The sequence below is a fragment of the Vidua chalybeata genome, chromosome 24 (assembly GCF_026979565.1).
Source record: "Vidua chalybeata isolate OUT-0048 chromosome 24, bVidCha1 merged haplotype, whole genome shotgun sequence".
NCBI classification, from domain to species: Eukaryota; Metazoa; Chordata; class Aves; order Passeriformes; family Viduidae; genus Vidua; species Vidua chalybeata.
Genome location: NC_071553.1, coordinates 2,669,336 through 2,694,189, shown reverse-complemented (window position 1 = coordinate 2,694,189; position 24,854 = coordinate 2,669,336). Strand labels below are relative to the sequence as shown.

The window sequence follows — 24,854 nt, the reverse complement described above, 5'->3', positions numbered from 1 at the left end:
TGGTCCAGGCAGCAAGCCCTGCCTGCCAGGGACCGTGGGCTCCTGCAGCTCTGTGCACGAGGCCCCTGGCAGGCTCAGAAGTGGCAACTTCTGCCTGGGCAACATTTCTGGGGAGCTAAAGAGAATGCAGAGAGAAAAATGTGGGGCTGCAGCCTAAAGCACTGAATGAAATGAACAGGGGTGCTCATTATGCTGATGGTGGAAAGGGGGGGATCCCCCGTATCTCCCCAGCATCACAGCAGCACCTGTGTGGACATGACCTTGTCCCAGAGTGTTTTCCCCCGGACATGTAACTGAGGGAGGTACAAGGGTGGAAGGTGCTTGTGGGCAGGAGAGTGCAGGGAAAGTCTGGGATGGGCAGGAGTGTGGGCTGGCTCAGTGAGGCAAGTGAGGGCTCTCTGTGGTTAAGGGGTTCCCCCACACCACGGGACTGCAGTGTGAGGCCAGGAGTGGTGACAAGCTGGAGAAGGGACATCCTAAATCCAGCACTGGGGTTCCCTGGGCTGTGAGGCTGAGCTACAAGCTGGGTGCCTGACATATTTGTGACATATACATCAATGTGGAGCCACGGGGACAATCCCACGGGGCTCTCTGCAAAATAGACGCCCAAAAAAAGGCTACACGGAGTGCAGAGGGGGGTCGCAGGTGGGGTTTATCCCAGCAGTCCCCGTCCCACGGGCTCGCCCGGCTCGGGGCATCCCCGCCCGGCTGCGGAAGGACGGGGCGGTGCTGCCCTCGCGTGGCCGCCGGCGGCACCGCACAGCGCCCGGGCTCTGCGGGGCGCGGGCTCCCCAAAATCCCCCGCTCCCTCCGCTCTGTCCAGCGCGGAGCGTGAGCAGCGAGGGAAAGGGGATCCAGCTTGTCCGTGTGCTGGCAAACGTGTCCCCGCCTTGCCCCTATCACGATGGAAAACCAGAATGCAGAGATGTCGGCGGTCTGCCCAAAGCCAGCAGTGAGAGCAGGCAGGGGAGGTGTGACCCCCAGACAGCGCAGGGGTGGCAATGGCCTCATTCTGCTTCATCTGCACCCTCCTCCTCCTCCTCCGGGTGCGTGATCCCCGCTGCAGAGCGTGCCATGGCCTTCATCCAGCGTTGCTTCAGCTCCTCAGTGTCGGCCACGAAGGTGAACACCTGCCGGGACTGCGCCAGCTGGAAGAGGTGCCGGGACTCGCTCTGGGGCATGTCCCGCACATGGTAGCCCAGCAGGGGGATGGAGGTGTGGGCTCGGACGTCCTGCCAAGGAGAGACAGCGGTGGGAGGCAGGGGATGGGCACAGCGGGAAGTCCCCTGGGCACAGCAGGGATGTCCCCTGGGGGTGGATTCGCGGCAGGCCTCACCTGGGGGGCTGCATAGATGTAGAGCACGAGGGGATCGTCCTGTGGGATCACGAACCAGCCCCGCGTGCTTCCCTTGCCGTTCTTGTCTAGCAGCTGCAGGGAACTGCAGAGCAAACTCCTGCTTGATACCTCTGCAGCTCCTTTCTGCCAAAATAACCAACAAATCCCTCAATACCCAGTGCAGGTGGCAGAAAGGACACCGAGCGGAGAGAATTTCCTGGGGAATTCCCTGCCCACTTCAGGAAACCCCCCAAAGCAGGTCCAGGTGAGGGGCTGTCCTGGCTGTAATGGTGCTGCTGACATTCCGTGGTGAAGGGAGGCTGCTTGGTCCCAAGGCTTGGAGCACGAGGGAGGGAGGGAGACCAACTTATGCACCTTCTAACTGCTGTGGGAGTGACTCCCACCCCTCCTGCTGCGGGTGCAGGGCCAGGCTGGGACAGCGAGGCTGGAGACCGGGGTGGGTGGCAGTGCTCAGAGCAGGGCGGAGCTCACCTCCAGGATGCCTTTGTGCTTCCCCTTGCGGTCCTCGAGCACCGTGTGGCCGGTCAGGAAGATGAAACACTCCTGGCAGACCCGGTTTGGGCGGTTCCCATCGTACTGCAGCTCGGCCTTGTAGTCAGAGCAGCGAGCACACACCACCTGCAGCCACCAGGCAGCGACACTGGTGACACTGGGGCAGGCTAGGGGACCCAGCGACAGCTCCATGAGGAGCTGAGGGGCAGGAGCAGCCCTAAGCCAAGGAAAGGGGTACAAGGTGTAGGAGAGGGGCACTCCTGGCCCAGCAGCCACCTGAGCAGGCCAGGAGGGAGGGAGGGGGGCGCGGGGGGGGACTCACATATCCACAGGCTCGGCAGTGGTGCCTCCGGCGGGTGATGGCGTTGAAGGGCTCCTTGCAGCGCATGCACATGGTCACCAGATTGTCCCGCACCCACTGCGGGGCTCGGCGGCCCAGCTCCTCTGTCTGGGGGTGGGAAACCATAGTCTGGGTGTCCTCACCCCTTCCCCTCCTCAGCCTCCCCCCAGGTCGGTTTAGCTTGGGAAACTGAGGCACAGCAAGGGGTGTTCTCCCAGGTGGGGCACAGGGAGAGCAGAAGGGTTACCTTCAGTGCAGGGGTGTCTGTCTCCAGTCCATGGACTGCTGTCTTAAAGGTCTCACTCCTCTTCTCCTTCCTGTCAATGGCATCTTGGAAGGCCTAGAGGGGAAGGCAGGGTTGGAGGGGCACTGGGGGTGCCCTGACCCAGGGCATCCAGCTGGGATGGAGGGGCTGTGCCCCCTCTTCCAGCCCTCCGTGGTACCTTGATCCAGGCGTTCATCTCCTCCCCAGACCTGGGTACAAAAAGGACCTGGATGAGCTGTTGTCCCTCCTCCCCGAGGGTCTGCATGATGTCACCCTTCCCCTTACCTGGCTTGGAGCTCCAGCGTCCGCTGCTTTCCCGACACCAGGAAGGTGTGAGGGAACTCAGCGTCCTTCAGCTCCCGCACCTGTGGGAGACCAGAGAGAAGATGTGGAGCTGAACCCACTTCCAGCAGCCCTGGACCTTTCTCCATGACGTGGGGCACAGGGATGTCCCTCTGGCACAAGCCCTCCAGCTCCTCAGATCCCACAGGCACAAGATTTCACTGGCATTTCCCAGGATCAAGGTGTCAACTCCACTCACAAAGCCAACCCTGCCTCCAGCTCCTCCCTCCCTCCCTCCCAAGGAAGTTCGGGCAGCAGCCACATCCCAGAGCAGGGGCTTTTGGAGCAGGCAGGAGCTGGGGGAAGCACAAAGACAAGGTGTCTGTCTGACCTTCATGCCCCCCACATCCATGCGGAGGTGGACCTGGAACTCGGCGCCCACCTGGATGACCTTGGGCACGCAGTACAGCAGCATGTTGTTGAACTGGGAGGGGAGAAGAGGGTGGGTTGGAGCCCAGCACCGCCTGCTCCGAGCTTCCTGGGGGGCTTCCCTGGGGTCTGAGCTCCTTCACTGCCCAGAGCTGAGCTGGTCCTTGGGAAGAATCCCACCTAAAGCGTATCTGTTTCTGCCTCTGCCCCCTCCCACCCTGCAAAGGTGAAGCATCTCCCAGGGCTGCCATGCCCAGGGATCAGCAGATTCCCAACTGTGCCCTGCACTGAGCGAGGTCAAACCCCCATCCCCCAGCTCTGAACTCAGCCCCTCTGTGTTCAGGTGACCCAGCAACACCCTGGCCAGGCTGTGCTGCCCCTCTCCCCACTCCTATCCCATCTGCTCCCTCCCCTTGCCCCAGGCATCCCAGCTCCCACCAGGAACAGGTACTTCTCCGATGTGCTGTTGTTGCGGGTGGAGACTTTTTGGATTGGTCCCTCCTTGATCAGCTCATTGGAGGGATCCACGATGTCATCCTCGAGGCCCAGCCTCTGATAGACCACCCAGAGGTTCTGCAGCCGTTCCTGGGGGAGGCAGAGGGACCTGTTCTTGTGGGGTGCTGAGCAGCCACAACCCTGTCACTGCTGGGTCCCCTCCATGCCCACCTCCCAGCCTGTTGCTGAGCTCTGGAGAAGTAGCACAGCTCTCTCAGCCCAGACTGATCTTTGGGAGCAGCTCCCAGCTTTGACCAGTTGGTCACACCCCACCTGATGTTACAGATGTGTCTTCCCCAGGCTTGGGGTGGTGAGGTTGGGCATTAAGAGCAGGGTTTAAGCTCCACAGCTGAACCCACAGGGCTCTTGTACCCTTCAGGGGACTGTGCTGTGAGCTGCAAAGCATTTCCAGCTGGGACAGGGCCTCACCATCTCGGCAATAGCTGCATTGGAGTGCTTGGCCACCATAAAAATCATCTCCAGGGCCTCTGCAATGAGAACAGACAGGAGGTGAAACACCTGCTCTGGAGCTGTGGGAGGAAGCTTCTGGCTCTGTCCCTCATGGATGCACATGAGTAGCAGCTGCTGCCCTTCCATGAACACAACCAAAGTGGCCCTGAAATGCTGTGCAGGAGTCTGGGTACAGCTGGACTGCACATGGAGGGGCCTTGGAAGGACAGACAGCCCACTCCTGTATCCCTCCATCCCAGCAGGGCTGGGAACTGTGTTATCCACAGGGGTCTGAAAGCTCCCCCAGCTGCTACAGGTCTCTTTAGGGGATACTGTGGACACCTGACACACCATCCTTCCCCTCCCCAGCTCCTGAAAAGGAAGATTAATCCCTCTCCCTGGTAGAAAAGGATCAGACTGAGAGGTTTATCCAAGGGCACAGGGCAGCTGGTGAGTGAATCCAGGTTTTCTGGTGCCCACGTACAACACCAGGGGTTGTTATTTCCCTACAAACCCACCCTGCCGTCCCCACCGTGGAGATGCAGATCCCTTACTGTCGGCGTCGCCCCTGTCGGGGGATTGGGGCGGGAGTTTCCGGACGTAATCCTTCAGGAGGAGCTCGTAGCGCGGGATCCTCTGCACAGGTTCCAGCATGTGGTGCTGCAGCGTCAGGTTAGCGCAGACCTTCCTCTTCTGGGCAGGGACAGCAGGCACGGAGAGAGGAACAGCGACCAAGGCAGCTCCCACCCTCTGTTGTGTCCCCGCTCCCAGGAGATTTTGGGAGCTCTGCTGCAATTCCCCCAGCCTGCACTTACCTGGATGTCAGCAATGAGCTCCTGGAAGGGGGGTGATTTCTCTGACCAGGCAGTGATGAGCTCCACGGCCTTGTCGAAGTTCTTCACGTACTCCCCATACATCTTGAGAAAGGGTGCAAGCTTCTGGATGACATCCCCAATGCGGGGGTTGCGGTTCCTGCAGGAGGGAACCACAGCAGCTTCCTCAGGACAGACAGACAGTGAGGGATGAACTGAAGGACCACGGTGGAGGATTGAGGTTTTCCCTGCTGCAGGCAGCTACATCCCCACACTGTTTCCTGCTCTCCAGAACAGGAATTGTCCCCACCTTGCAGCCAGCCTGGGCTGTTCATACCCAGGCACACCCTCAAACCACCTGAGATGTCACCCAGGTTTCCATACTCTGATCTGAGTGTTTTAAGGAAGTGTTTTCCGGCAAAAGACACTTGGAGCAAAACAGGCTGAGCTCTGGTCCTGGTGGGAGCCCAAACTCAGTGCTGCTCCCCAACTCTGGCCAAACCACCCAGGTGTCCTGCAGCTCACCAATCCTTCATGCGCTTCTGCAGCTCTGGCAGGAAGAACTCAGCGTGGAACTGGTAGATGGAGGAGATGTTGGAAAAGATCATTTTCACTACCTCCTCTGGGACTGTCTTCCCAGTTTTGGCTTCTTTCATCAGCTCTGAATAGAATACCTGGAAGAAAGAAGGGTGAACAAAAAGGGTCAGGGAGATGCTTGAGGATCCCACTCCCTCTCTGAGACTGGTCCATCACCCAGTGAAAGGCCTGACTGTGCACTAGGAAAATCCCAGGCCCCAAGAGGAGAGAGGGATGGAAGGCTTTGCTAGGACAAGGGTGCTTCCCAGAGGTGTAGGGTGTAGAAAAGGCAAAGGCCAGACCCAATCTCTGGCTGTAAAGACCAGCAGCCCACGTGTTTCTCATTTTTACACCTTCAATCCCTCCAAGATCCCCTTGCACTGGTCCCTCCACTCCCCAGTTCACCTGGTCAAGGAGGTGGAGGCGGTTGACATAAGCCTGCTCTGTCTCCAGCAGCTCCAGTGCGATTTTCTTTTCCTCTGGTTCCTGCATGGGGAGCAGGGCTCAGTCTCATGGGCAGGGATGAGACCCTGAGCCAGCCATGCCTGAGTGGGTCTGGGGGGCCACTCTGACCAGCCAGAGTGCCTGGTGGGCACCCACCAGCCTCTGGAGCTCACCTGGCTGCCAGGCTCCAGGCCTGGGCCCTGTGGCCTCCTCCAGTTGTCCTCACGGATTTTGCATCGCAGAGAACGGAGGCATTTGAAGCTGAGTCCACGCTGACCTTGCTGATCCTCCTCCTCCTCATTCTCTTCTCTGGTCAGGGAGCACCTCTGGCTGGCAGGGAATGCTGGAAGCTGCTGGGGCTGCCTGCCTGCCTGCCTGTCCCTCTGGGCTGATGTGCTGTCCCTGCTACAAAGGAATGTGATCAGCTCAGCCATTCCCCCAGCACAGCCCCCAGGCCCAGCTTAAAGCCACCAAAAGGGACAAGAGCAGCAGCTGCCCAGCGCTGACACTGCTCTGCTCCGCTACAGCCCTGCAGTACAAACATCCTCAGCATCCTCCACGGGGCCAGGATCCAGCCTCTCTTCTCCCAGAGCCCCCTGCTGCTGTGCCCAGTCCCTCTCCTGCTCTAGAAAAGCAGGATCCTGCTGTTTATCCCACCCACAGCTCTGGATTTCTGCCTGCTGCCACCACAGAGGAAAGCAGGGAGAAGCCAAATAGCCAAGAGTTTTGAGCAAAGGGCAGGCCATGTGTGGGTGGTTTTATAGACAGGTTGTTTTTGGTGGTGTTCTCTGTTCCCTTTTCTGGCAAAGACAAAGAAAGCAGATCCAGAGAAGCATGAGGGAGAAGCCAGGCCATGAAGGTGACAGCAAGTGACTTGTCTGTCATCCAAGAGCTGGTCACTGCAGGAAACTGCTCTGGGCAAAGACATCCACTGTTGGCCTGCAGACAGGAGTGGGATGGATAGGATGGGAAAGACATGAAGAAATTGGACACCAAACTGCAAAGTTTTGAGGATAGGAAGTGACTTGAGGGGCAGAAACTCATCTGAGGACGATGTCAGCTCCATCCTGTGCTCAGGATGTCTGTGAGCTCGGGAGTGCACCCACAGCCATGCACAAATCCCCTCCTGTGCAGGGGGGCTGGCAGAACCCTTCAGGGACAAAGAGGCTTTTTCCATCTCTCCGGTGCCTCCCAAACCTGTATCAGCCTAAAGCCACAGCTGAGTCCCAACAGGGAACTTCTCTCTTTCTACTTATGCTAACTTAGGCCAAACCATTGTCTGCTCCAAAATGCTCTGCTCATTCCCAGGTTCCTCAGCTTCCTCTGAAAGTCCCAAGTTACTTTTATTTCCTCTAAATCATACTCGTACTCCAGGGCAAACAACAAACACACTGCAGCAGTGACATGGGGGCAGATCAAACACTGCAGTGGTTCCAACACAACATCCCTGTGGGATGATGGGGACAACCACAAAGCCTGGGAAAAAGCACACAGCAGAGATGCAGGAGTTCCTGGAATGAAAGGAACTCTCGTGCCTGAGCATCTTCAGGAATTGCTGCAAAACTCACCTGCCCAACCACCCAGCCCCTCCAAGGCTCACTGAGAGCATCTCATGGGTACAAGGAATGGCAGGATTCCATATCTTGATCAATCAGATAGAGAAACTGAGGCACAGCCCTGACAATAACTCACCTGAAGCCTCAGAATTACTTTTACACCAGCACCAGGGCAGATCCCCTTGCTCAGATGCCAGCACATGCTGTCTGAGGGTCCCAGCTCACACTCCAAAGGAAGGGGCTGTTTTATGAAAGGAATTCTCTCTTTCCCTTAACATAATGCTTTCTGTTTCCTTTCCTAGGAGCCACATCTCTGCAAACAGCTGGACAGTCTGAGGCTGGGACCCTCCCAGACACCCAGGCAGTTAATTCCCAGTGAAAATGCCTGCCTACATATTTGCAAACCACAATTGCTTTCCCCAGCAGCAGCAGCAGCAGCAGGATGCACCAGGCAGGCTGAGTGTGAAGATGCTGGGTGTGGGGGAATGGCCTGCCACAGCCTAACCCTGAGCCACACAGAACTACTCACACCCCACTGAGGTTTTCACATTCTGCTCATGACCCGCAGCAGGAGGAGGACACTGAGGCAGACCCAGAGCTTCTCCACAGGCTCCAAACCACCTCCACAGTGGGTTTCTTCCTTCCCAAACCCACTCCACGTGGAGCCCTAACACACCCTCAGCACCCAGAGCCCTCCTGCCTTACCAGTGCTCTTCAAACGCAGCCACCAGCTCCACCACACTCTGCTGATAATCTGCCTTTCCCTCCATGGCACGGGCTGGGAGCAGGTCCTGGGTGTCCAGGAGCTGCAGGGGCAGGTGCTGGGGGCTGCAGCTCTTTTCTCTGTCCCCCTGTCTGCTCTGAAGTGTTTCTGGCTCCAGTTTGGGAACAAGGATTTGCACGAGGCAAAGCCCACCCGCTGCCCTCTCTGTGGTAGCAGAACTTGTGTCTGTGTTGGCCTCAAAAGGGAAGGGAAAGAGGAAGCACAGCACTTTGTGGGTAGGAGAAATGCTGAGAAAACACTGGGAATCACTTCAGTTTGGGAGGGATCCAAGTGGTGGCACAGCCAAGGCCAGAGCAGCAGCAGGGATGGTGCAGGGCAGGTGACCTGGGACACCTCCCGGCCGTGCAGCCCAGGCGGGCTGGGCTGTGTCCCACCAGGGTGGGCTTCAGGGTGGGAGTCTGGACAGTCCGGATGGCTGGAGGGGCCAGGAGGGGCTGGCAGGACCCTGGTGCCCAGCTGGGGCTGATGTGCCTGTCCCAAACACCAACACCTGCATGGCCGTGGGGCCAGCCAGGGACCGCTGGTAACAACAGACAAGGATTTTGGTAATAACCATGAGAAAGAACAAGATGTGGCCGGAGAAGGGGCCACGTAGAGGTAGGGCAACACTTTTCCAGAAAGGTCTGAAAGAGCACACTGTGCATGAGAACCAATTTGCATGGCAAGTGAGAAACCCTTCCCAGAGCTTGTGCCCCAGGAGCCTGGGCATCCCATCAGCCAGACCAATGCTGGCACCAGCACTGGAGATCTGCTTTCCTCTCTCCTCTTTTCTTTTCCTTTCCGTTTTTTTTTTTTTTTTTTTTTTTTTTTGTTTTTTTTGTTTGTTTTTTTTTGTTTGTTTGTTTTGGTTTGGTTTTGGGGTTTTTTTGGGTTTTTTTCCTTTCCCCTTTCCCCTTCCCTTCCCTTCCCTTCCCTTCCCTTCCCTTCCCTTCCCTTCCCTTCCCTTCCCCTCTCTCCTCTCCTCCCTCTTTAACTCGTATCCTCTTTTCTCTCTCCCCTTTCCCCAAACCCCTCTGCCGTGTGCCCACAAACCCGGTCAGGCACTAACACCCAACTCCACAAATCCCTAAGAACCCTCTCCGCTTTCCGCGGCCCCTCCGCCTCTCCCGCCGCCGCCGCCATCGCCGCCCCTCAGGCCGGGCCCCCCTCCCGCCCCGCGATGGTTCCTCCCGCCGCGGTTCCTCCCCCGCCCCCGCGCCGCGGTGGTGGCGGCCGGCGCGCGGCGCGGTGACGCGCGAGCCATGGCGGCCATGGCGGCGCTGCCCCCGGGGCCGCTGTCGCCGCCTGGCGGGGGCGCGGCGGACGCGGCGGGGCCTGAGGGCGCCGAGGGCCTGTTCGTGCTGCTGGGCGCGGGGCTCGCCGCCGCCAGCCACCCCCTGCTCTACGTCAAGCTGCTCGTGCAGGTCCGCTCGCGGGGGAGCGGGGAGGCGGACGGTGGGGTGGGAGTCCCGTGTGTAAAGGGGGTGGCGGCTCCAGGATAACGGGAGGATTTCCCGTTAATGCTCCCACGGAGGCCTCCGTGCGCTGGGGGTCGCTCTGTGTGCAGCTCTCCCCCGTATAACGGGCCCCCCTGTGCCATGGGGGCACCTGTGGAAGGGGGGGGGGGTCTCAGTGCATGTAACGGGATGGGGTCCCAGTGGGTGCTGGGGGATCGGGACCCCGGTATAACGGGAGGAGGAGGATTCCTGCAGTGTCCCTGTGGAAACCCCCGTGTGCTAGGGTTATATGTACGGTATGTACAGCCCCCCTCGTTACAGTGGGACCCCCTGTGCAATGGGGGCATCTACAGAATGGGGGGCACCTACGGAGTGGGGGACCCCCGTATGTAGCGGGGTGGGGTCCCAGTGGGTGCTGGGGGATCGGGACCCCAGTGGAACGGGTGCGGGTGGATTCCTGGTTCGTGCCCCTGTGGAGGCCTCCGTGCCCCGGGGGTCACGGTACAGCCCCCCATTAGAACGGGACCCCCTGAGCACTTCCAGAAGGACGGACATCTGGGTAATGGGGTGCCCCATGTGTGAGGGAGTGGGCTCCCCTATGCACTGCTGGACCCTATACAAAAATGAGATCCTGTATAATAGGAGGATGCCTTCCACAACATGGGCACCCTATTTAGGGAATAGGGGACACCATATAATGGAGGCGTGAGGCCCCCCATACAGTGGGGGGTCCTTTGTAGTGGGGTGTTGGGACCCCTCCTGTGACAGGGAATGGGGACACCCAGTAATCTGGGAAGCCCTATAAAATTAGCCCTCTACCATGGAGCCTTCCATGTAAGAAGGGATAGGAAACCCCAAGACCCTCTCAGTAACAGAGACCCCCTAAAATGGGAAAGTGGAGGACCCTCTGTAACCTAGGGACCCCATAAAATGGGGAAAGGAGTGCTTGAGAGCGACAGGGGGATGCTGGGATCCACCCTGTTCATCCCAGGGACTTTGGGAACGCCAGAACAGAGACCTGCTGACGAGGTTTCTCTCTCAGGTTGGGCATGAGCCACTACCTCCAACAATTGGAAGAAATGTTTTGGGAAGGAAGGTCCTGTACCTGCCCGGCTTCTTCACCTACGGTGAGTGACTGTCCCTCCCTGCCAGCACGAGGTCCTGCCCTCATGGAATCAGGGCTGGGAGCTGCCAGGCAGGCTGAGCTGACCCCCAGCAGCACTCCCACATCCCCTTGGGATCATCCCGAGGCTGCAGTGAGGCATAAACCACCACAACTCCTTGTAAGGCTGTCAGAGTCATGTACCTGTTGCTGGAGAATAGGGGTGTTGTTGCTGCATTGTGTCCCTGTGGCACATTGCTCTGGGTTTGCACCGTGGTGGAGGGGTTTGGGGGGTTTTAGGTGGTGTAGGCTTGTTGCAGGAGGTTTTTGTGTGTTTTGGAGGTTGCAAAATACTTTCCTTCTGCTCCAAAACAGCCCTGGAATAACCTGCCCCCTGCCCTGCTCATTTGTGTTGTAGATGGAGCCCTAAAGGGACAGAAATACCAAGAAAAGGGCAGGTAATATGTTTAGAAGGAAAAAAAAAAAATCAGTATTTTCCTGTTTTTGTGGGTGCAGCAGCATGGGAGAGGTGGGTGAATACTTTGTGACCTGCTGTCACAGCAGGTTTGCTGTGGGGAAGGGGAATGCACTGTCCTGGCAGCTGACCTGGCCAATCCCAAAATCAGCCAGTGGTATCCATGGGGTGGAACCAGCACAGGAGCAGGATGAGAGCGCTGGAAGCCCATCCTGGGACACCCAGGGCTGGAAATGCTCCAGTGCTGCCCTTTGGAAGATGCAATTTCCAAAGAGATGGGCAGTGTTGGGTGATGGGGAGGTGCAGAGCCCACCTGGCTTTGCGTGGACAGCACAGGACAGGGGCCAGCAGCAGTCAGCAGCCACCAGCACATAGTGGGTTCTATCCCACCTTATTATATGTGGGAGAAATGGGATCTCTGGGCTTTTTTTGCAACTGGAGACCTGAGGAAGTTTGCCTGGGTGAAGGTGGTGGGGCAGGAACTGAACATGGGTTTGTGAGATCCATATGAACCCTGAGTCAGACCTTCCTGGGGTGGAGGGAGGAGGTGACAGCACAGAGCACATGGGATGATCCCCCCTGCCTGGTTCAGTCCAAACTGCCTTCAGGTGAGCAAAACCATCAAAAGACAAAATAGCCCAAAATCGCCCAAAATATTGGAGCTGTCCTTCTAGATTAGGCAGGTGGCAGTAAGAATTCTTGTCCTCCAGTAAGAAGTTTCTTTAGGACTGTTAACAATAAATCACTTACTGTGGGGCCGTGGAGTGGCTGCCGTGCTGAGCTGAGCCTGGCGTGGTTTCAGCTGAACTCTGGGGCTGTTGGGGTGCTCTCCATGCATGGTCCCCTTGCCCACTGACAGCAGCCTGGTGTTGTCCCACCCAGCCAGACACATCGTGGAAGTGGATGGGAAAAGAGGCCTCTTCCGTGGCCTGACTCCTCGCCTCATCTCAAGCACTTTATCAACCATCACCAGGGGGAGTGTGAAGAAGGTAAAGGTCGGCTTCTCTCTCCATTAATCACCTGCAGGGTCAGTGCCACTGCAGCAAGGGCTGCACAGGAGGACTGATGCACCCAATCCTCTCCATCTCCTAAGGGAATAGTCCTCCAGTGCCCTCATCCCCAAAGCATTTTTAAATTTATAAACCATTTACATTTGATTTGGCATCCCCGTGCCTTGTATCCTCTATCACCAGTTTTGTGACTCCTCTATTCTTCTATTTTACTTTCCATCCTTTCTTCTCCTGTGTTCTTTCTTGCCTGTTTGCCTTGTCCTTGCATCTAGAGCATGGCTTTTCATGGTTTCCCTCTGTCCTCAGACATTGTGGATCAGCATCTCCATCAGTTCTGACCATGTTGCTTCCCTCTCCACTCAGGCTTTTCCACTGGAAGACATGGAGCATGTGTCTAACAAGGATGATGTGAAAACTTCACTTAGGAAAGTGGTCAGAGAGGTGAGAAGTGGATATTGCCCATTAATGAGTGGTTGGGGATGTCCCTGGGGATGTGGGTGAGATTACTTGGAGAGAAACTGGGGTGAGAAGTTTGTGGTGAGAAGTTTGTGGATTTGTTTGTCTATCAGTTTAGTGGCCATTCTGTGTCCATCCATGAAATAAATCACAGGAGTAGAGGTTTACCACAAGAACAGATCTCAAAAGAGGGACCCAAAATGTGTTTCCCCACACTAAGGGAAAGGGTCTGGGCTGTGCAGGAGGAGCAGCACAGCTTTTCTCACAGGTGTTTTCTCCTCCCTTCCCAGACATCCCACGAGATGATGATGCAGTGTGTTTCCCGGCTTGTCTCACACCCGCTGCATGGTGAGTCCTGTCCCCTGGCTGCAGCCCCCTCCAGACTGGGCATCACCCCAAACCCTGCTTACTCAGGGGGATTATTCTTATGATACTTCTCTATCATATGAGGCTGATGCTGGGCTTTGCCTTCAGGCACTAACACAGCTGAGCAACGAGTTTCTCTCCCCACTCATCCAGGACCTTGTCCTAGAGATCCCATTGGGGTTAGGGCCAGTAGCAGCCTTCCAGAGCCTAAAGGGGGTCCAGGAGAGCTGGAGAGGGACTTTGGACGAGGGCATGGAGAGACAGGACACAGGGAATTGCTTCCCACTGTCAGAGAGCTGGATTAGAAATCCTTCTCTGTGAGGTGGGCAGGCCCTGGCACAGGGTGCCCAGAGCAGCTGTGGCTGCCCCTGGATCCCTGGAAGTGTCCAAGGTCAGGCTGGACAGGGCTTGGAGCAACCTGGGAGAGTGGAAGGTGTTCCTGCCCCTGCCAAGGGGTTTGGAAAAAGATGATCTATCAGGTCCCTTCCAACCCAAACTTCTCTGTGATCCTCTAAAATCCTTCCCGCCACTTATAGGCTCAGGAAAGGCCCCAGCTTCTAATGAGTCTTGCAGTGCTGATGACCACTGAGAGGAGCTGGAGATGTTGTGAGTTGAGGGAGAGCAGAAGGGTCATGTTTCATTTTCCTTCACATCCATTACAACCCAAACTGGATTTGTTTGTCTATCAGCCCTGTGTTTGTTTCCTCCCAGTGATCTCCATGCGCTGCATGGTCCAGTTCATAGGCCGGGAAGTCAAATACAGGTGAGTGGCTGCAGCTGGGAAGGGTCTGGGCTCAGGGGTGCCAGGTGCTCCCATGCCATGAGGAATAGGGTTATCCAGGAGGCTTGAGAGACTGAAAGTGAATCTGAGCTGTGCTTAGAGACTGGGGCTTGAAGGGATGTGGGAAGGCTGGGCTCTGTCCCTGACGTGCCTCTGTTCCACCTTGTGCCTGTGGGGGTTTGGGGCTCTATCACCCCTTGCTGATCACACAGCGAGTCTCCTGCCTTTTTCCTTTGGCTATTAATGGAAAGGGAAGGCAGCAGGGAGGCAGAGTGGATAACACAAAGCTTTGCTGCAGCCCTGCTTAGTCTGTAAAATTTTTCCAAGCCTTTTGCAGCACCAGCTGCCTCTCTGCAGTGCAAAACTGCCTGTGGAGTGGCGTGGAGGCACGCTAGACAGGATTGCAGCCAGCCCACGACAGCCAGCTCGAGCTCCCAAAGGCAGGACAGGGTTCTTGGGCTTAGAATCAGCCAAATCAAACCATATCACACAACATCTGTAGCCACTCAAAAACCTCAGAGCTCTTGTACCTTCAGCACTGAGCAGTTGTGTGCAGGTTGGGTGTTCTCCCGGGTGTCACTGCAGACTGGCAGAGTGCAGACACGACCTTCCTTCCCTCAAACCTGCCTGGTCTGAGGAGAATAAGCAGAACAATCTGCCTTCTGCTGGAACAATGGCTGGGGAGGCACTGCCATGGCTGGGGGCTGCAGGATGCGTGTGAAGCTGCACAGGGAAGAGGTGGAACAACTCTGCACTACCACAGCTCTTTTCCTTTCTTGGCAGCGGAGTGTTCAGTGCCATTGGCAGGATATTTAAGGAAGAAGGGATCCTGGGATTCTTTGTGTACGTGAGTTGCTGTTTAAATACTTTCTCTCGTAGCCTCAAGGCACTGATGGCTCTCCCGGCAGCTCTGCCAACCCCAGCTGGAGTCACACTGAGCTGAAGCCTTGTCTGACCAAGGGAATCCCACATCACTCCCACGATTAAATCTGTGCCTTTAACAGCACTCCAGTTCGACCATTAAGTTTGCCCCAGATCTTATCTTCAATCAAACCTTCAGAGCCCAGAGGAAGCTGTATTTTTTCTTATCTTTCTTTTTCCCTTGCTTCTTTGTGTTTCAGTGAAGGGCCTTTTAAAGCATTTGTTTGTGCAACAGGCACCAAGATCAAGTGTAACAATAAGTTCCCTTGTTGAAATGAAAGCCAAGGCCTGGATAAGCATCATATTCCTCTGCAGAGCACCGTGGGTGCTTGTAATGAGCAGGTTTACCTGTGTGCTTGGAGTGTGGTGGTGCCTGGACCAGGAGGATCTGAAAGGTGTCTCCAGCTGCTTACAGAGTGTGGGAAATCGGTGCATCACTGAAATGGAAGTTTGGTGGACACCTTTTTGCTTGAACCCTTAATTAATGCTTCCTGCCTTTTTTTTTTTTTTTTTTCACATCTGTATAAAAGCAGAACCACCTGCTGTCTCTGCTCATGGTGGGGAGATAACTCACTTTATTATGTCAATAATAGTAAAGGGAGCTCTGGAATTTCAGTAGGGGTTTTCAGGATGCCTTTGGCTCTGCAGTCATAAAACATGGACCTCCAGATGAAACCTGAATACATCAGGAAGAGGGAAGCAATCACAAGGGGTCTCACCCTGTCCTTCCCAAAGGGGAAATGGCCAAGGATCTGCAGAGACCCCATCCCTTGAGTGTCACTGCTTCTTCCTTTGGCAGCCCACAGCTTCTCAGCTGAACTGTGCAGCTCCAAATCTGCTCCACTAAATATAGGATCCTCTGGGATGGTCCCTGTGAGTGGGGCATGGCTGGAGCAGGCTGCTCAGAGCCCTCCACCTCCCAGGGAAGTGATTCTGAAAGAAGCGGCCACATTCCCTTCCATCCACATCAAATAATCACTGCTGGTAGCCTAATGAAACTTAATGGTTCTCAGGAAAGGCTTTAACACAACCCAAATTGTCTCAGGAGGGCTCTGAAGTTCTACATACTCTATAACCCTGTTAGGAAATCCCACTGCTGTGAGGGTGCACAAAGTGCATCTGAAGGACCAAACTGCTGGTTTTCTCCTCTCAGCCCTGGTGCAATCCCAGCACATCCACTGCCTAAAATCGTGGCAGTGCACTTGTTTCTCATGGCCTTACAACCATCCCCAGCAATAACAGTGGCACACACTCTCTGGGTGTGTGCCTGGCTAGAGATAAAGATTTTTCAAGGATGCATTTATCTCCCTTTCCCTCACATCTGCATCAGGCTCCTGCCAGCCCAGGAAGGTGTTCCCTGAGCTCCAAAGCTGCTGGGCTTGGTCAGCTCAGGGATGGCTTGTCCCAGGTCCCTTGCACTGGGGTTTCTGCTGTTGGGTCACATTACTGTACATCATTGAGGCTTCCTCCTCTGCCTGCTGCTATTCCAGCTTTTCCTTATCTTCCAAAAATATCCCCAGTTCAGATCTTGGACATCTCAGCAGGTGTGAGAATTGCAGCACTCACTTTTTTATGTCAATAGTAGTAAAGCTGTGTAAAGGCAGCACTGGAATTCCAGGAGGGGTTTTCAGGCCTGATGCCTTTGGCTTGTTGGCTTTTTTTAGTTCCTTTCTGCAGCTCTCAGACTCCTGGTTTCCAGTCATCCAGCTCAGGGTCAGCAGCTGTCATTACTTTGGAGGGGAGAAAGGGATGGGATCCGTATTGGAAGTGGAATAAACAGTCTGATTCCCTATCAACAGTTGGGTGAGGTTTTCCTTATGGGGCTGCCCTGGCCCAGACCTTTGCTTCTGGACTTTATTATGTTCTGTTGTATCTGCAGCAGCTCAGGAGCTTCAGACTTAACTTTGAGTTAGAAAAAGGATGATTTTTACAAAGGCTGAAAGCCAAACACAAAACAGAACATCTCTTTGGGGCCAGAGAGCTTTGATTTCTTTGTCCTGTCTGTTGCTCTCATGTATCACATCTTTGAAGCCAGTGAATCTTCTGATGAAGGTTTCTGCTGTGCCTGGCCCCTGAGACCTCAGCTGCATTCCCAGGGCTGCTGGGGCTTAACAATGCACAGGTTATTCCCAAAACCAGTCCCAGTTGCTGCTCTGCTGCAGCAGCAACCACAGCAGGAAACAAACTGGTCCCTTGCTGTGAGGAGGCAGCGTCGTCGTGTTTGGGAAGAAACAAAAGACTCAGATGAATGTGCCTGGAGGTGGCTCTTTGCAGCTCAGCAAACTGTGTCTCTTGACAGGCTCCTTTGCAGAACTGACCACATCTGCTGGTGAAACACTGGTTTGACACACACCTAGATCCTTTTACAGTGGAACAACCCCTGCAAGAGCAGGAAACCCTGCACTGCTGCAGCAGATGCTGCAGAAGGACCAACAAACTGGAGAAGCCCTCTGGAATATTTTGTTAAAGTTTTAGTGCTATTATCTGCAAAAGCTGGCAGTGCTGTGCTGCTGGGAGCTCTAGTGTGTCAGTGGGAGGCATTAACTAAAGAACTGTGCTCCTGGGGGCAGCAGGGACTGGGAAAAATCAGTGTTTCCCCAGTTATTCCCACTTCTAAGTGGAGCAGGTTGTGCAGGAGCAGCCCCTTTCATTTTGATTTCTAAAAGAAGGGAGATTCCATAAAGAGATGAACTTCTCATTCTGCATCCAAAAGAGCATCTTCAGAAATGGAAACCACTTAATCTGTGTCTCGCTTGGGTTTCTCAGCAGGAGTTGGGCCAAGAACAAGGGGAATTGAGTCATGCCCAAAAAAACAGATCCCCAAAAAATCTCAGCCAGAGCAGCACGTGTAGTACCAAGTTTGAAGGCTGAGAGAGCTCTTCCCTGAAATCTTCCTTTTCAGTTCCTCCCAAAGTAAAAATTTCATTTTGGGGAAGTGGAGTTCCTCTGAGCTTGTGGAGGGAAGAAGGGCTGGGCATCTCAGGAGGTGGCACTGGGACCCTCCTGCACCTCACACCCCTTTTTTTGCCCTTGCAGTGGGTTAGTCCCTCACATCCTGGGGGATGTCATCTTCCTCTGGTGCTGCAACCTCCTGGCTCACTTCATCAATACCTACGCTGTGGATGACAACGTGAGTGGAAGTGCCTGAGGGAGGGTTTGGGGTCTGGACCAAGCACCTGCAGTGGGAAGGAGTTACTGGGGAGCAGGGGCTGATTTAATACAGACCCCGGGCTTTGGGGACATCCCTGTGAGAGTGTTGGAGGAGCTGTGTCTGCTCAGGGCTGTGCTTCACCTGCACTTCGGGGGATCACAGTTCCCCAGATGCCTTCCCAGACTCTCAGCTGGAATGCAGCTGCTCTCCCTTGCTTTCTGCCTCGTCCCCTTGCCCCACAACGCCTTTGGTTTCTCTCTGCAGTTCAGCCAGGCATCGGTGATCCGGAGCTACACCAAGTTCGTGATGGGGGTATGTAGGCAGCTGCGTGTCCTTCCCCCTTCTCCTGCCACCTCTGGGCTGAGGGCTCATCCTCTGGGGACTAAGGCTGGTCTGTACTTGACATCCCTTATCCACGGTTAACTCTGCTAACATGCAAAAGCTGGAAATAGCGTTTTTGACATGGGGAGCATTAGAGAGGCTGCTGGTTTTCTGTGCTTTCAGATCGCTGTGAGCATGCTGACCTACCCGTTCCTTCTCGTGGGAGATCTCATGGCAGTGAACAACTGTGGGTATGTCCTTCACACTGAGATCTAAAGCTTTCCCTTCCTTTCTTGCAGCCCCTTGTTGTCTGAATGGGCTGCTAACGACCGTAAAGCTTTCCTACAGCCCCGTAAACTCTGTGGCACCTCGAAGAGCTGGCTCGTTTCCTGTCCCAGGTTGCTTATAATTTTAGATCAGAGGGCACAGACACGAGCAGCAGAAAAGCTCAGGTGGTGAGAAATCGGGAGAGTTGTGGTGGTGTGGTCTGATCTGAGCTGAGCTGGAGGTACAGGGATCAAAGGGACAGTGCTGGCTCCAGGGAGCAGCACGAGGGAAGCAGAGCTCTTACTGCAGCGATGGGAGCAGACAGGAGCAGGACCAAGCTTGCCTTCCCAATCGCACTGCTGCAAATCTTCTGCATTTTTGCTCATGGAACGGGATCCAAGTCTGGTGCCGTGTTTTCTCAGTATCTGCTGACTTTTGAAGGTGTAGATACGGTCCTGGACTCTCAAAGTCTCCAGGTAACGCTCCTTGTTTGTGCACTCCAGGGGTAATTAAATTACAGATCTGCTGCATTGTAAATAACGAGCTGTCACTTGGCCACCAGCCCGGTGCAGACACTGTCCCCGTGTCCTCATTCACACTTCCTGCTGCTCTTTTGTTACCTGTGAGGGTAAGGTGACACATCCACCTCAGCTGTTCCCTGTTGCCGTGCAGGTTGCGTGCAGGCCTCCCTCCCTACGCTCCTGCCTTTGCATCCTGGATCCACTGCTGGAGGTACCTCAGTGCTCAGGTGAGGGAGCGGGGCACACACGGGGCTTTGGGCTCCCTCTGCTCCTTTCTCAAATCTCCAGCATTCCCCAAAAGTGCCTGTGCTGCATCCTTGCTGTGCTCTGTAGCCTGCTTCTATCCCTCCAGTTCTGGCACTGGTACCAGCGTGGCAGTGCTGCTCTGCCCACTGCACACCCCAAGCTTGCAGCCTGCAAGCTTTTATTCCATGCATTGCACACAGCAGAGTCTGCAGCTCCCCTCTGCATCTGTCACCCCTGGGGGAAATGCTCAACTCCAGCAGCCACAGGGCTGGAAACTCACTTTGTCCTGCAGAGCAGCCCAGGGTGCCCAGGCCTTGCAGCCCTGCCATGGCCATGGAGTTGGGCCCTGCTAAATCAGCTGCAGTTCCCTGGCCAGGTCTCAGGCTGCCCTGACCCCGGGCTCTCCTCCTCAGGGGCAGCTGTTCCGTGGCTCCAGCCTGCTGTTCCGCAGGGCGCCCATCCCAGCCGCCTCCTTCCCCATCGACTGACGCCTCGGCAGGGACAGCTCATCAACGTGGACTCCTCAAGAAACCCCAGGCTTGTTTCGATATCTGTATATTTCTATTTTCTGATCCAAAGTCCATGGTGCCAGAACTGACACCTCCTCTCCAGCAAGGCCAGGAACAGACTTCTGGACATCTGGCTCAGGCTCCAGCTGGACCAAAGCTCCATCCTCATGGCTGTCTCAACTGGGATGTATAGCAGAGAGAGCAGAAAGCCGTTGTCTCTTTGATCCAGGCTGTAGCTCTGGAGTTGCTGGGGAAGTCCAGGAATCCAGAAAATGCCCAGGTACTAAAGCAGCCAGCCATGAGCTGCAGGGACAAAAGACTGCTTTGTTCTGCCTGAGCTGAAAAGCAGCAGGAGATCCAAGGTCACCTCCCTGGGAAGGTTATGCCAGGTGACAGCCTCCTGCCTCATCCTTTCTGGAGAGAGCACCTTTGCCTGGCAGGTAGCTCATCCTGGGCAAGATCAACCTGGCATCCATATTTAAGATTTGAGGGTACCTGAACACCCAGAAGCATCCCACCTCCCATGGGCAGGAAAAGGAAATTATAGGATCAAAACAGGGAAGGGAAACTCAGTCCTACTGCAAAGAACAGAAGAGTCCCAAAGAGATGGGTCCAGCCCAGCTCAGGGCAGCAATGGGATGTGGACATGGAGGGAGCCCTTGGGAAGGGACGTGTGCTGCCAGTGGTGCTGCTTTGGGCAGGATTTCAGTCATGGAATGGGCTTTGTTTAGGATACACCCAGCAGAGCTGTGGGCTGGGCAGGCAGCCTGCACACACTCTGGGGGAGGCAGGTGCTGGGTTGGACTGGCCTGGCTGCACCAAGGGGCATCTCCCAGCCAGCAGCACCACGAGCCCTGCTGGGCTCCTGCTCCTGTCGCTGATGGAAGCGGAGCTGCTGGGATCTGAGAGCTGCTGGGATCTGAGAGCTGCTGGGATCTGAGAGCTGCACACAAAGGCCTTTCCTGCAGCAGGGGCAGCCTGCAGCCTGCCCAGGGCTGTCTGCAATGAAGGGATACACCTTGAGCTGGCCAAAGGCTGGTGAGGCATCCGGGTCGAAGGCTTCTGGTGCTCAGTGGAGCATGGCTGGCTCTGTGTGTAGCAGAGCTCACCAGTGGCACCAGGGCAGGATTGATGCTCAGCTCCCCACATAAGAATTTCTTTGCACCAGTCTGTGCTGTGATGGCAGCCAGGCAGATTTCCCCCGTTTCAGTTCCCCACGAAGCAGTCTTTTGCACAGAGGTGATGCTGCACTCCCTGGGAAGAGGTTTAGCATTCCTTGAGGAGGTTCCCATGTGCTGCAGCAGCAGCAGCTGGGTCACATCTCATCCTGGTCCTCTGGGGACCTGCCATCACAGGGGGCTTTTTCTCCAGCAGCCAGGGTCGATGCACACCCCCAGGCAGGGCTTGCAGGACAGTGGTGGTGTGTGCTGGGACTGGCAGCCCCCACCCAGCTCCCTTCAGTGTCGTGAAGTTGGTCCTGTTTGTCCTCCCTCGCTCCCAGTTTGTGTTACAGTTAAATAATGCATGGACCTGTTCCCTAACAGCAGAGATGATTTCAAAGAGGATTTAATTATGCTCCAAAATACAGTTGTAAAACAACTATTGGGTGGTTTGGTTTTTTGGGTTTTTTTGTGATTTTTTTTCTGTGATTTTTTTCCCCTGCATAATGTGCTCCCTCAGTGAAGGTTTCAGTTTAAGACAGGCACTTCCTTTGGTCTTTTCTCCAAATCAGGTGCTAAAACAGCTGTTTAAAACTCAGATTCCCCCTGTTTTTCCTTACTTCCATGGAAGGTGGGTATATTTAGGCTGAGCAAACTGCAGTGGGTGCACCTGGAGTGGGGGTGGAGGCAGCAGAGGGCTTGGGTGCTTGAAATAACGTATGTGGAATTAGGTTTTTGGAGTTAAAATTGACCCTGACATCTTCTGGAAGGGGTGATGGAGACCCTTTGGTGCTCTCAGACTGGTGAGGTGGGCTCAGCCATTCCATCTTCCCCCTTACAGCTCCATCCTTCTCCACTGGCCTTTAATCACCTTGTTTTATGACCTGCTCCAACACAGGGCATTGCACCTGCCAGGTCACACAGCACCTGCTCAGGAACGAGTACCTTTGCCCTCCAAATTAAAGCCACCTTCTGCTGCTCACATGCCTGTCAAACTTCTGCAGCCTCTGCACAGCCTGCCTGCAGCCACTGCAGGGAAAAGTGCTATTTCCTGTCCTTTGAGGAATTTACCTGAAGAATTTACCTAAGGAATTTACCTAAGGGATTTACCTAAAGCTGCACCAGTGTATGCATCCTGCCAGTAATTTCTGCCCAGTTCATCAGGCCCACAAACTTGGCTGAAAACCCAACAGTTGACTCCCATTTTTGCTCAATTTAAATGAAAACCAGGTTTCAAAGCTTTCAGTGCACTGCCTTCCTCACTTTGAGGCAAGGGGCTGCCATTCTTAGGATGATTGTATATTTTCTACCTCCTGATTCTTCTTGTCCCATTCTTCATTTAAGGGGTCCCACCACAAGGACAAATCTCTGCACCAGGAGCAGGCAAGGAGACAACCCAAACCCTGCTTGGGCATCCCTCTCCCTTAAATTGCTACCCATTAGTCAGTGCCTGGCCCTGCAGCTGGTGCTCAGATATCCCAGCTGAAGGGGATAGGGCCCCAATCCCACAGGAGAGGGGATCCAGGGTGGAACATGTGGTCGGGAGAACAAATGAAGGGGTGGAGGAGGAGGTTTGGGTCTGGCGCCCAGGATGGAGCCGGGGGTTTCTCCCACTGGCGCTCCCCTGTCTGCCCAGGAAACAAACTCTGGTTTAAATATTGACTCTCCTGCACAAAGCCAGGCTGGGTGGGGATCGCTGCCGTTCCGTGCCCAAGCCGTTTATCAGCCTCCAGTGGAGAACTGAGATTGTCGGGACTTTGGCCTCATCTGCTCCCAGCTGCCCGGGGGAGAAGGGAGGCAGCGACAGCAGCCAGGAGAGGGAATCTCAGGTCAAGGCTGGTCTGTCTCTCCGCTGGGCATGGATGCTCGAGTCTGGCGGGATCTGGAAAGCAGCAAGATGAGCCTTTGTGCCCGGGAAGTACAGCTGAGCTCAGAGACAATGTTCCATCCTCTCCTTTCCCCTGCAGAGCTGTCCTGCTGAAGACCCTTCAGTTCAGTCCAAACCCCCTCCTGGCCATGCCACTCTCCTGCCATGGAGCCGGGAGGGAAGCATCCCAGAGAGCTCTCTCGATGCCTGGATGGTGCCTGGTGTCTCCCTGGTGTCTGGTCAGTGGGAAGGCCAGGGGCTGCCAGTCCTCCCCCGCAGCCACGGAGGGCCCCATCTTGCAGCCACGCATGAGGAAGTGCCCTGTGGCACAGCTGCCCTCGATAAGGCTGTTTGCTCTGTTCTCCTGCAGCGCTGAGCTCCACGTAGGCAAATAATTCCTTAAAAAAAAAAAAAGTAAAAAATAATAACCCTCACAGAGGAGATTCTGCTGCCGAGGTGGTGGGGCCGGCTGGTGCCAGGAAATGCTCAGGGTGGGGACTTGGACTGGACCCAGGCAGCGGCAGCGGGTGGCCCTGGACCTGTCCCTGTCTTCACACAGCCCCATCCCCTGGGATAGCCTTCACTCGAAATGGGGAATTACAGAGGAGCCAGGTCCTCATGGATTTCCCCCTGGATAAGGGAAATCCCATCTGGAAACAAGAAGAGGCCACAAAGAGCACAGGAGCAAAGCTCAGCACAGCGGCCTGACCTGCCACGCCGACAGTGACAGCTCCGTCCATCACTCACGGCTGGTAAGAGGATGGGAAGGATGTGGGGAAGCTGCTTTCCATGCTCCTGCTTGCATGCTGCAGGCTTTTTTTTAGGGCAAACTCCCTCAAATCTCCCTAAACTAAGCTGCTGTGTTCCTTCCTGGGCAGTGCTCTCAGGGGGAGCTGGTGGTATTTCATCCCACCCTGAGGGGATCTGGGTCTTTTGGGGAAGAGGTGGCAGCACAAGGTCAGCACAAGGTCAGACTCCTTTCCCTGCAGCCACCGTGACCCCTGCACACCTGCCTCCACACTCACACCGTGCTGGACCCCCACATCCCAGGGGAGAAACAGGAGGGGCAAAGTCTCCCCAGCTTAAAACTCAGCCCCTCTCCCCCTGCTGTGACCCCAGGCCGGGCTGGCATGGCAAAGGTCGGCATCGCCGCGGCTGCGGCCCCGGCTCGAGGCGCTGACCCTTGCTGCAGACATGTGAATGCTCCCATCCCTCGGAATGGAGTTTCTTCCTGAAAAGCCGCCTGCGCTCTGCAGCCGGGCGGCTCTTGTCAGCCTGCCAGAGGAGGCCGGAGCAGCGTCACATGCAGCAAAGTTTTACAAGGCGAGCGAGCGTCTGGGGAGAGGGACGGGAGAGGGACCGACCGCCGCACGCACACACTCGGACGCGCACGCGGAGAAACCTCCTCCAGGCTCCCTCCAGCTCTCATCCCAACGCTGATTTTTTTTCTTTCCTCCTTTTTTTCTTTTGTTTTTGGAAGAACAAAGACTTTGGGGTGGGTTGGCGCTGTTGTTTTTCCGGGGTTGCTGTTGGTTGATGGGGGGAGGCTGGAGGTGGAGGGGGGAGTCGGTGGCTTGAATGCGAGAAAGTCCCAAATTTCCCTGGCTGAGTTGCCAAGATTGTCTATGCGAAACTTAGGGGAGGAAAGACGGGGGGGTGGGAAATAATTAAAAAATAAAATATGATGACGTCACTCGGAGCAGGGGTGCCTTCCCTGCTGCCTGTCAGATGCGCCTGAAAAGAACAGGGCAATAAAACAACAGCCGCCTCTGTCTCCCTCGTTAAACACGGCACTAATTGGATGTTAATTTTTCCTTGCTCTTCTCGCTGCTCGATTGTGAGGGCTCTGCCTGGCTCTCCCTCTCCCGCTTCCTTTCTTTCCTGTTGCAATGCTCTTGGCAGCTCTGAGGGACTCCGGACTGTGCGCTCCCCTCCCGCTCGTGGACTGGAATAATTCAGGAGCTGGGAGAATTAAAAAAGACG

General features: G+C 55.4%; 2 protein-coding genes across 4 annotated transcripts; one reads left to right on the top strand and one right to left on the bottom strand.

The window, feature by feature from the left end:
* Positions 1 to 625: 625 nt before the first annotated feature.
* On the bottom strand, positions 626 to 9,079 carry FGD2 (FYVE, RhoGEF and PH domain containing 2). 3 transcript variants are annotated; one of them, XM_053964235.1, is made up of 16 exons: positions 8,204 to 9,079; positions 6,116 to 6,347; positions 5,904 to 5,984; positions 5,448 to 5,596; positions 4,926 to 5,082; positions 4,665 to 4,803; positions 4,090 to 4,148; positions 3,604 to 3,750; positions 3,128 to 3,220; positions 2,740 to 2,819; positions 2,633 to 2,663; positions 2,437 to 2,529; positions 2,172 to 2,297; positions 1,829 to 1,975; positions 1,337 to 1,480; positions 626 to 1,232 (listed from the first exon to the last, which is right to left on the bottom strand). In XM_053964235.1, the coding sequence occupies exons 1-16, from the start codon at positions 8,266 to 8,268 to the stop codon at positions 1,008 to 1,010; spliced, it is 1,968 nt and encodes a 655-aa protein (XP_053820210.1). In that variant the 5' UTR covers positions 8,269 to 9,079; the 3' UTR covers positions 626 to 1,007. The 3 variants fall into 3 exon arrangements, with proteins under 3 accessions (XP_053820210.1, XP_053820212.1, XP_053820211.1); XM_053964237.1 differs by having other exon boundaries at positions 5,448 to 5,497; XM_053964236.1 differs by having other exon boundaries at positions 6,116 to 6,344.
* A 444-nt stretch (positions 9,080 to 9,523) lies between these two features.
* Positions 9,524 to 21,443, top strand: MTCH1 (mitochondrial carrier 1). Its single transcript, XM_053963910.1, has 12 exons — positions 9,524 to 9,685; positions 10,761 to 10,845; positions 12,178 to 12,284; positions 12,669 to 12,746; positions 13,052 to 13,109; positions 13,839 to 13,890; positions 14,692 to 14,751; positions 17,866 to 17,959; positions 18,245 to 18,292; positions 18,485 to 18,552; positions 19,241 to 19,316; positions 19,749 to 21,443. The coding sequence occupies exons 1-12, from the start codon at positions 9,524 to 9,526 to the stop codon at positions 19,821 to 19,823; spliced, it is 963 nt and encodes a 320-aa protein (XP_053819885.1). The 3' UTR covers positions 19,824 to 21,443.
* The last annotated feature ends 3,411 nt before the right edge of the window (positions 21,444 to 24,854 follow it).

Excerpts from the sequence above, each read along its gene's own strand:
- FGD2 (XM_053964235.1), bottom strand. The coding sequence starts at position 8,268 with ATGGAGGGAAAGGCAGATTATCAGCAGAGTGTGGTGGAGCTGGTGGCT. Across the intron at positions 3,751-4,089 it reads ATGCAGCTATTGCCGAGATG|GAACGGCTGCAGAACCTCTG; the intron begins GTGAGGCCCTGT and ends TGCCTCCCCCAG. Across the intron at positions 2,530-2,632 it reads AGATGAACGCCTGGATCAAG|GCCTTCCAAGATGCCATTGA; the intron begins GTACCACGGAGG and ends CTTCCCCTCTAG.
- MTCH1 (XM_053963910.1), top strand. The coding sequence starts at position 9,524 with ATGGCGGCCATGGCGGCGCTGCCCCCGGGGCCGCTGTCGCCGCCTGGC. Across the intron at positions 13,110-13,838 it reads TGTCTCACACCCGCTGCATG|TGATCTCCATGCGCTGCATG; the intron begins GTGAGTCCTGTC and ends GTTTCCTCCCAG. Across the intron at positions 18,553-19,240 it reads ATGGCAGTGAACAACTGTGG|GTTGCGTGCAGGCCTCCCTC; the intron begins GTATGTCCTTCA and ends GTTGCCGTGCAG.